General features: G+C 59.6%; 2 protein-coding genes across 2 annotated transcripts in view; one reads left to right on the forward strand and one right to left on the reverse strand.

Moving 5' to 3' along the window:
• The window catches only part of IL3RA (interleukin 3 receptor, alpha (low affinity)), a 38,974-nt gene extending 36,666 nt beyond the window's left edge, over positions 1–2,308 (forward strand). Inside the window, exons 12-13 of the mRNA XM_012000628.1 lie at positions 580–708; positions 2,014–2,308. Coding sequence (XP_011856018.1) covers positions 580–708; positions 2,014–2,088 — 204 coding nt within the window. The 3' untranslated portion in view covers positions 2,089–2,308. The remainder of the gene's footprint in view (positions 1–579; positions 709–2,013) is intronic.
• Positions 2,309–7,236: 4,928 nt separating this feature from the next.
• LOC105554244 (ADP/ATP translocase 3-like) overlaps positions 7,237–10,242 on the reverse strand; it is a 5,214-nt gene continuing 2,208 nt past the window's right edge. The window contains exons 3-5 of the mRNA XM_012000629.1: positions 9,669–10,155; positions 8,387–8,527; positions 7,237–7,851 (exon numbers count right to left, since the gene is read on the reverse strand). Of these exons, the coding sequence (XP_011856019.1) occupies positions 7,694–7,851; positions 8,387–8,527; positions 9,669–10,155 (786 nt within the window). The 3' untranslated portion in view covers positions 7,237–7,693. The remainder of the gene's footprint in view (positions 7,852–8,386; positions 8,528–9,668; positions 10,156–10,242) is intronic.

Raw genomic sequence — 10,242 nt, forward strand, 5'->3', positions numbered from 1 at the left:
AAGTTTTTCACAGAACCGTCCTGAGCATCATTAGGAGCATTTTTGCGACCGAGTCTCGGTCTTGTGGCCCAGGCTGGGGTGCAACGGCGCGATCTCGGCTCCGTGCAGCCTCCGTCTCCCAGGTTCAAGCGATCCTCCTGCCTCGGCCTCCCGAGTAGCTGGGATGACAGGCGCCCAGCAACACACCCAGCTAATTTTTAGTTTTAGTAGCGATGGGGTTTTGCCGTGTGGACCAGGCTGGTCTCGAACTCCTGACCTCAGTTGATCTGCCCGCCTCGGCCTCGCAAAGTGCTGGGGTGACAGGCGTGAGCCACTGTGCCCGGCCAGACCCAGTCTCCTCCTTGCCAGGCATCAGAGCTTCACAAACTGTCAAATGGGTGCAGTGGTAACTTCTATCTCCCAGAGGGGAAGGGGAAGAGGAAGGGGAGGGGGAGAGGGAGGGGAGGGAGAGGAAAAGGAGGAGGAGGAGTAGGGAGCCTCGGGGGCCTGGAAAAGGGAGACCCCTCGAGTCAGTGACTGGAGTCTTTTGCTCCGTCCTGGCCCTGCCTGTCCTGGACGCGCCGTGTCCCGGATGATGAGCTGGTCGGTGCTGGGTTCAGAGCTGGACCATTTCTCTTTCCTCCGAGGTATCTGGTGATGCAGAGACTGTTTCCCCGCATCCCACACATGAAAGACCCCATCGGTGACACCTTCCAACACGACAAGCTGGTATGTTACGTTTTCTGCCGCGGGAGGGGTCTGGGCGGGCGTGGTGGCCGGTTTGGGAGGCCCAGGCGGGTGGACAGTTTGAGGCCAGGAACTGGAGACCAGCCTGGCCAACATGCAGAAACTCCGTCCCTACTGAAAATACGAAATCAGCCGGGCGTGGTGCTGTGTGCACCTGTCATCCCAGCTACTTGGGAGGCTGAGGGAGGAGGATCTCTTGAACCTGGGAGGCGGAGGCTGCAGTGAACTACGATCGAGCCACCGCACTCCAGCCTGGGCAGCCAGAGTGAGACGCCCTGGACTAGGCGGCTGGACACCGTCTGCTGGCGCGGGTGGGCGGCTGCCAAAATCTGCAGGATGAAGGGGGTTGGGGGGACACCGGGCTCCCCGCCCACCGTGATCACGGGCTGTCTCCGCGCCCCACACACCAGGGAACAGCAGATTTTTTTCTTTTTTTTTTTTTTTTGAGACGGAGGTTTGCTCTTCTTGCCCAGGCTGGAGGGCAGTGGTGTGATCTCGGCTCACCACAGCCTCCACCTTCCCGGTTCAGGGTTCGAGCGATTCTCCTGCCTCAGCCTCCCGAGTAGCTGGGATTACAGGCGCCCACCAACACAGCCAGCTGATTTTTTTGTATTTTTAGTAGAGACGGGGTTTCACCGTGTTGGCCAGGGTGGTCTCGAACTCCTGACCTTGTGATCCACTCGCCTTGGCCTCCGAAAAGTGCTGGGATTACAGGCGTGAGCCACCGTGCCCGACCCAAAGTGCTGGGATTACAGGCATGAGCCACCATGCCCGGTCCAAAGTGCTGGGATTACAGGCGTGAGCCACCATGCCCGGTCCAAAGTGCTGGGATTACAGGTGCGAGCCACCGCGCCCGGTCCAAAGTGCTGGGATTACAGGTGCGAGCCACCGCGCCCGGCCCAAAGTGCTGGGATTACAGGTGCGAGCCACCGCGCCCGGCCCAAAGTGCTGGGATTACAGGCGTGAGCCACCATGCCCGGTCCAAAGTGCTGGGATTACAGGTGCGAGCCACCGCGCCCGGTCCAAAGTGCTGGGATTACAGGTGCGAGCCACCGCGCCCGGCCCAAAGTGCTGGGATTACAGGTGCGAGCCACCGCGCCCGGCCCAAAGTGCTGGGATTACAGGCGTGAGCCACCGTGCCCGGCCCAAAGTGCTGGGATTACAGGCGTGAGCCACTGCACCTGGCCCTCAGAGCCGATTTGAGATGGGACAGGCCCCCGCGGATCAGGACGTGGGCTCTGTTATCTGGGGGTGGCCGACTCACCCTGCCTCCTCTTGTCTCTGCAGGTGGTCTGGGAGGCGGGCAAAGCCGGCCTGGAGGAGTGTCTGGTGTCTGAAGTGCAGGTGGTGGAGAAAACTTGAGACCGGGGTTCAGGGCCTGCCGGGGACTGCCTCAGTCTCCCTGGCCGGGCCAGGCACCTGCACAGCCTGCGCTGCTGGACGCGGCGCAGGAATGGACGTTCCTAACGGGTGGTGGGCGTGGGAGACGCCTGTGCAATGTATAGTCCAAAGCTGCCGGGAAAAGGAAAGAACAGAACTTTCGTGTGTTTACTTCATGATAAAAGTGCTTTTTTTTTTTTTTTTTTGCCCCACTCACTGGTCCCCGTCTCTGGATTCAGCCCCATTCCTCCAACACTACTAGACAGACGTTTCCACTTTTATTTTTTTTTGGAGTCTTGCTCTGTCGCCCAGGCTGGAGTGCAGTGATGCAATCTCAGCTCACAGCAACCTCCGCCTCCCGGGTTCAAGCAATTCCCCTGCCTCAGCCTCCCGAGTTGCTGGGATGACAGGCACCTGCCACCACGCCCGGCTAATTTTTGTTGTTTTTAGTACAGACGGGGCTTCACCATAGTGACCAGGTTGGTCTCTTGACCAGGCTGGTCTCGAACTCTTGACCTTGTGATCCGCCCACCTCGGCCTCCCAAAGTGCTGGGATTACAGGCCTGAGACACCACACCTGGCCTTTTTTCTATTTTGAGACAGTCGCGGTCTGCCGCCCAGGCTGGAGTGCAGTGACGTGAACTCGGCTCACTGCAACCTCTGGTCACTGCCTCCACTGCCTCCAATCCTCGGCTCACTGCCTCCAGGATTCAAACATCTCCTGCCTCAGCCTCCTGAGTAGCTGGGACTACAGGCACCTGCCACCACACCCGGCCAATGTTTGTATTTTTAGTAGAGACGGGGTTTCACCGTGTTGGCCAGGCTGGTCTCGAACTCCTGACCTCATCCGCCTGCCTTGGCCTCTCAGAGGGCTGGGATGACAGGCGTGAGCCACCGCGCCCGGCCTCCAGCATCTTGTAACTGGCTCCTCTAGGACCTCTGAGAAACATCAGCTTTGCTGCTTTCCGAGGGCGCCAGATGTCCTGCCTGGCTTGTCTGTCCTCTCCGGCCCCCGGTTGTACACGTGACCCTGGCTGCACAGCTGTTTTTTAGTGACAGGAGTCTCGCTCTGTCGCCCAGGCTGGAGTGAAATGAAGCCATCTCGGCTCACTGCAACGTCCGCCTTCCAGGTTCAAGCGATCCTCCTGCCTCAGCCTCCCGAGTAACTGGGACTACAGGCGCCGCCACCACACCCGGCTAATTTTTGTATCTTTAGTAGAGACGGGATTTCACCGTGTTGGCCAGGATGGTCTCGATCTCCTGACCTCGTGATCGGCCCGCCTCTGCCTCCCAAAGTGCTGGGATGACAGGCGGGAGCCACCGCGCCCGGCCTGGCTGCATGTCTCTAAGCCACCGTACAGGGCTTGTGTAGCCAGGTACACTCTGATGTCCGTAAACATGCTGTGTCCACGCACCTTTTTACCCACAGACCTGAGGAGCTGCCCACATCCGGCGAGGGCTCTGGGATCTGCCCTGGCAGGTTCAGTTGCGCTCACACCCTGAGGCCAGCCTGGGCTCTTCCATCCCCACCCCGGCCTGACCTCTGCGTCCCTGCCCTCATTCCCCAGAGCTGGATGCAGGCCTGACTTCTGATCCCCTCCCCCAGGCCCTGTCTCCCCGTTGGGGTCTTCCCAACCGGGCCTCTGCCGGGTGTGAGGGCCAAACCGAAAACAGGGGTACTTGGAGCTGCAGGAAAATTGCTGAAAGGAGCATTGCCTGTGTGTGGCGGGGGAGGAAAGCAGGGAGAAGGAATCCAGGCAGCAGTGACGCTGGCAAGGAGGGAGCCTGTCAGCCCCCCTGCAGCCCCTGGGGACGGTCCCGATGTCCGCAGCTTTTCCACCTAGAACACGGAACCGTCCCAGGGAGCCCGGGATGAGTCGAAGCTGCCCCACTGCAAATCCACACAAAGGAACTGATTTTTTTGAGACGGAGTCTTGCTCTGTGGCCCAGGCTGGAGTGCAGTGGCGTGATCTCAGCTCACTGCAACCTCCGCCTCCCAGGTTCAAGCGGTTCTCCTGCCTCAGCCTCCCGAGTGGCTGGGATGACAGGCACCTGCCACCACGCCCGGCTAATTTTTGTATTTTTAGTAGAGACGGGATTTCTCCATGTTGGCCAGGCTGGTCTCAAACTCCCGACCTCAGGTGATCTGCCCACCTCGGCCTCCCAAAGTGCTGGGATTTCAGGTGTGAGTCACCGTGCCCGGCTTGTTTTGTTTGTTTTTTTGCGACAGACTGTTGCTCTGTCACCCAGGCTGCAGTGCACTGGCACCATCTCAGCTCACAGCAACCTCTGCCTCCCGGGTTCAAGCAATTCTCCTGCCTCAGCCTCTCCGGTACCTGGGACTACAGGCACCTGCCACCATGCCCGGCTAACTTTGCTTTTAGTAGAGAACGGGTTTCACCATGTTGGCCAGGCTGGTCTGGAACTCTTGACCTCATGTGATCCGCCCGCCTCGGCCCCCCAAAGCGTTGGGATTACAGACCTGAGTCACCGCGTCCGGCCCCCCCAACCTCTTTTGAGACAAAGTCTCGCTCTGTCACCCCGGCTGGAGTGTAGTGGCACAATCTCAGCACACAGCAATCTCTGCCTCCTGGGTTCAAGCAACTCTCCAGCCTCAGCCTCTGAAGTAGCTGGGATTGCAGGCGTGCGCCACCACACCCGGCTGATCTTGTGTTTTTAGGAGAGACGGGGTTTCTCTATGTTGGTCAGGCTGGTCTCGAACTCCTGACCTCAGGCGATCCACCCCTCACCATCCCAAAGTGCTGGAATTACAGAGCTAAACCACGGAGCCCAACCAGAACTGTGATTTTGGTAGTAGCCACGAGGCAGGATTCTCTTAGTAACACCACGTATTATTTCCTGTGAAGTTACCTCCAACACTCAGCTTGCTAAGAGCCTCACCATTTCAAGATCGGGCAGGACTGGCCAGGCACAGTGGCTTGTGTGTGTAAAATCACGCCTGTCACGGCACTTTGGGAGGCCGAGGCAGGCACGTTACCTGAGGTCGGGAGTTTGAGATCAGCCCGGCTGACGTGGTGAAACCCCATCTGTACTAAAAACACAAAATTAGCTGGGCGTGGTGGCGTATGCCTGTAATCCCAGCTACGCGGGAGGCTGAAGCAGAATGGCTGGAACCTGGGAGGCGGAGGTTGCGTTGAGCCGAGATCACACCATTGCACTCCTGTTGGGGTGACAAGAGTGAGACGCCATCTCAAAGAAAAAAAAAAAGAAAAATGTCAGTAACGCGAAGTGCACTTGCTGGTCTTTGAACGGTAACTTTGGATACCCTCCCCCCCCCACCACCAAATCCCCCGAATCCCCCAGAGTCCAGTATACCATGTAGGATTTCACTGGAACTGCTAAGGAAACCATGCCCGGATTACTATGTTAAAATCTATGAAGTCACAGGAGTGAAGACACGTCCAGGAGTGGATGAAGCAGTTACCACGGCTCCAGGCAGGAACTCGGAGCCCAGGTGCCCGTGGGTCGTGGCTGTTTTGTGGAGAGTGTGCAGGACCCACGGGGACGGGTCGTGGGTGTTTTGTGGAGGGTGTGCAGGACCCACGGGTCCCCCTAGGTCGCGGCTGTTTTGTGGAGGGTGTGCAGCACCCATGGGTCCCTGTGGGTCGTGGCTAGTTTCTGGAGGGTGTGCAGGACCCACCAGTCCCCGTGGGTTGTGGCTGTTTTGTGGAGGGTGTGCAGGACCCACCAGTCCCCTTGGGTTGTGGCTGTTTTGTGGAGGGTGTGCAGGACCCATGGTCTCTGTGGGTCGTGGCTGTTTTGTGGAGGGTGTGCAGGACCCACAGGGTTGATGGCGGAAGCTCCTGTTTCTCCACTTGCCTCCGGGCGGAGACGCGTGACAAACACGGGACTCATCGGGACACAGATGAGGGTTTCTACCTGGCGAAGTGCAGAGATGTAGTCTGCCTCTCGGGCCAGGCACGGTGGCTCACACCTGTCATCCCACCGTTTTGGGAGGCCGAGGCGGGCGGTCCATCATTTGAGGCCAGGAACTTGAGACCAGCCTGGCAAACATGGTGAAACCCCATCTCCACTCAAAATACTAAAATCAGCCGGGTGTGATGGCGCACGCTTATAATCCCAGCTACTTGGGAAGCCGCGGCCGAATTGCTTGAACCTGGGAGGCAGAGGTTGCTGTGAGCCGAGATGGCGCCACCGCACTCCAGCCTGGGCGAGAGCAAGACTCCAACTCAAAAAACAATTTTTTTTTTTTTAACTACGGCTGGGATTTGTGGAGAGCCAGCTGTGGATCCCCAGGGCTGCGGTCCCTGTGGCCCTGCCGTGTGCTGGCACCACCAAGGCCCAACGTCCAGCCTGGCAGAGTCAACACAGCGTTTCTTGCCTCGCAATGAATGCACGCAAGGAGCTCGAAGGAAGCTGGCGTGCCCGGCGGTGGGCACCCCCTGTGGTGGGATCCTCACGGGTGAACCCACGGACACACAGCGGCCACTCTGGGAACCCCAGCTGACTCCACCGTTCACGCTGGAACGGGGGCTGGCGTGGCCCTCGGGAGCTACGGGAGGTGGAGAGGAACGCAGGCCCCCAAGATTCAGCCTGAAAATACCCCTCTCCAAAGTGACGGTGTGGGAAGTGGGGGTCTCCGGGAGTGATGAGGTGGTGAGGCCTCCTGGATGGGATCCCCGCTTTTGTAAAAGGGACTCCGGAGAGCTCCCTGGCCTCTTCCATCGTGTGAGGACTCACAGGGAGAAGGCGCCATCCGGAAGCCAGGAACCGGGTACTCACCGGAGACCGAACCTGCCACGCCTTGGTTTTCTGGGACTTCCAGCCTTCAGAGCTAAGAGACACGTGTCCTATGTACAACCGACCCCAGGTGTTACGGTCACACAAATGGTCTCAGAGAAGGCACAGTAAGTGCAGGTGCCCTGGGGACCTCCAGCATTCACCAGGGAGCCCGGCTACACTTCCGCCAGCCTTGGCTTCTACCCCCCTCCTCTCCCCAGCTGGGACCTTGTGTCCCGGGGGTGCTGGGGAGGCGGCCGCACCGCACGCCAGGAACGTGGGCCGGCCACAGGGGCAGAGCGTGGCCCCACCTGCGTCCCATGGGCCCAGCCCCCACCTCCAGACCCCAGGCTGCCCGTGGAGAGGTGCGGTCAGGCAGGAGGCCCTCTGTGTCCTCGGTTTATTATTTTGCAGCAGGATGCCCAACACAGAACATACTTGCTAGTACTCGGCTGTGCAGAAACAGGGGCTAGCGCTGAAGTACAAATGGGAAACATGATTCTTTTGTTTTAAATAAATACTTCAAACACGACTCGGGTCCTACAAGCGTCTGGACTCTAGGTCTCAGTGTTGGAGTGCCTCGCCCATGGGCCCGCGGGGACGCCATGGTTCCCTCCCACCCCGTGATCAAGACGTGGAATCGGGGGCCGACGACTGGATCGCGTCGCGCCCCTTCTCTACAGCCTTCCCCGGCCGCCGCCTACGGGCAGGGTCCGGCTGGGAAAAGGACAAATGGAATTTCTCGAAGGTTGATGGTCCGCACGGTTGAGGATTCTACGTGGTTCTCTTGGTTCCCTTGGTGTGTGTGGGGACGAGGCCGCGGCCCTTAGATCACCTTCTTGAGCTCGTCGTACAGGACCAGCACGAAGGCGCCCCCCATGCCCCGAAGGACGTTGGACCAGGCACCCTTGAAGAAGGCCTTGCCCCCCTCGTCTCTGAAGATCTTCCTCCAGCAGTCGACGGTGCCCGTGTACATGATGTCAGCTGCAACGACAGGGAGACGGTGAGACAGGGCCAAGCTCCTCGAGACACGGACGCCACCTGCACCCCTGAAGACGTTTTACAGAAGTAACAGCCCGGACGCCTGAGCCATAGTTCTGATTACAGGAGGGAAACCCAAGGCTCTGGTGACCCCGTGCCCTGAGCTCAAGCCCTCCTCCTAAGCCACTGTGTCTAGGAGGGCTGGACACGGGACTTCAGGCCCCGCCCTGGGCGTCCCCCGTCTCCACCCCTGGCGTCCACGCAGAGACGGCAGGATCGAGGCTGTGGATGCGGGCGGAGGTTCTAGGAGGTGGGGATGTAGCAATTGCTGCCTGGAGCATGAAACCCCCAAGATCAGAAGCCCATCATTCAGGAAAATCCTTCCACACAGCTGGTTACTTTGACACACTGCTGCCTCCCACACCCAGGGAAGTGCCTTCTCTGATGGTTCCTGGCCTCCCACCGGCCCAGGCCAAGGAGCTCCTGGTTCCCCTTCCCACTAGCAAGGGTCTCCCGCCTCCCGAGCCCGCGCGGGTACCTCCTTTGCGCCCAGACTGCATCATCATCCGCCGCCGGACCGTGTCGAAGGGGTAGGAGACCACGCCGGCCACGGCCGTCACGGTCTGCGCGATCATCCAGCTGACCACGATGTGCGTGTTCTTGGGGTCGGGAAGCATGCCTGCGGGGGAACGGCACGTCACCTTCCGGCGCCTGCACGGCCACCGGAGAGCAGGCTCAGCCTCCGCTGTGTGCTCACGGCCACCCGAGGTGGTGCCGAGCGCTTCCAAGACCACCCGTGCCCCCTCCACGTGGCTGCTCGGTGCCAGCTGACGTTTACAACACGAAAGGTCGGGGCAGGGCCAGGAGGGGAAGAGGCCGCCGGCCACCTACCGGAGCCCAGCAAGACAGTTCCAGAGGCCGGGGTTAGGCCTGTTGGGGGAAAAGCGAGGGCCCTGACCTTCTACAGGGTCACAGTTACGACGGGAGTTACATTGGGTCCTCAAAATCCACATGCTGACGTCCCCCCACCGCCCGCACCAGGGCCTCAGAATGCAACTGTACTTGCATGTGAGGTCTCTGAAGAGGTGAGTAACAGTAAAGGGGGCCAGCAGGGTGGGCCCCCATCCTATGAGCCTAGTGTCCTTGTAAGAGGAGATGAGGACACAGACACACACAGAGGAACGAGCCTGTGAGGACCCAGGGAGAAGACGGCGTCTACGAGCCAAAAAGAGAGGCCTCAGGAGGAACCAGCCCTGCCCACACCTGGATCTCGGACTTCCAGCCTCCAGGACTGTGGGAGAATCAAGGTCTATTGTTTAGGTCACCCAGTTTCTGGTATTCTGTGATAGCAGCCTGAGACGGACTAAGACACGTCATAAGACATGTCATAAGAGGAGGAGATAAGGACACAGACACACACAGAGGGACGACCGTGAAAAGACGGCGTCTCCAAGCCCAGGAGAGAGGCCCCAGGAGGAACCAGCCCTGCCCACACCTGGATCTCAGACTTCCAGCCTCCAGGACTGTGGGAGAATCAATGTCTGTTGTTTCTAAGCCACCCAGTCTATGGTATTCTGTGATAGCAGCCTGAGATGGACTAAGACATCCCATAAGAAGAGGGGATGAGGACACAGACACACACAGAGGGTTGACCCTGTGAGGACACAGGGAGAAGACGGCGTCTCCAAGCCCAGGAGAGAGGCCGCAGGAGGGACCAGCCCTGCCCACACCATATCTCGGACCTTCAGCCCACGGGACCCCGAGGGAATGTCTGCGTATCGATCCCGTCTCTGGGACTTTGCGACGGCCGCCACACGTACCCTTGGCCGTATCGTACACGCCGAAGTAGGCGGCCCGGTAGATGATGATGCCCTGCACGGAGACACTGAAGCCCTGGTACAGGCCCCGGACGCCGTCGGACTTGGTGATCTTCACCAGGCAGTCTCCCAGGCCCCGGAACTCGCGCTCTGTGCCTGACTTTCCCACGTCCGCGGCCAGGCGGGTTCTGGCGAAATCCAGGGGGTACACGAAGCAGAGGGAGGTGGCGCCGGCCGCACCGCCGGAGGCCAGGTTGCCCGCAAAGTACCTCCAGAACTGCGTGTGCTTGTCCACGCCCCCCAGGAAGATCTGCTTGTACTTATCCTTGAAGGCGAAGTTGAGGGCTTGAGTGGGGAAGTAGCGGATGACGTTGGCCAGGTTGCCCCTCCAGAACGACAGCACGCCCTGCTCCTTGGGGATACGGACGATGCAGTCCACGATGCCCTTGTACTGCTTGTCGACGGCGATCTGCTTGCTGGCGTGCTGGACCTGGGGGACGCAGAGGGTGTTCAGACCGGACCCGGGGCCAACCACCCGAAACATCCCAGCTACAAAGTGATTTTTTTTGTTTTTTTT

Source organism: Mandrillus leucophaeus, unplaced genomic scaffold, assembly GCF_000951045.1.
Source record: "Mandrillus leucophaeus isolate KB7577 unplaced genomic scaffold, Mleu.le_1.0 Scaffold634, whole genome shotgun sequence".
NCBI classification, from domain to species: domain Eukaryota; kingdom Metazoa; phylum Chordata; class Mammalia; order Primates; family Cercopithecidae; genus Mandrillus; species Mandrillus leucophaeus.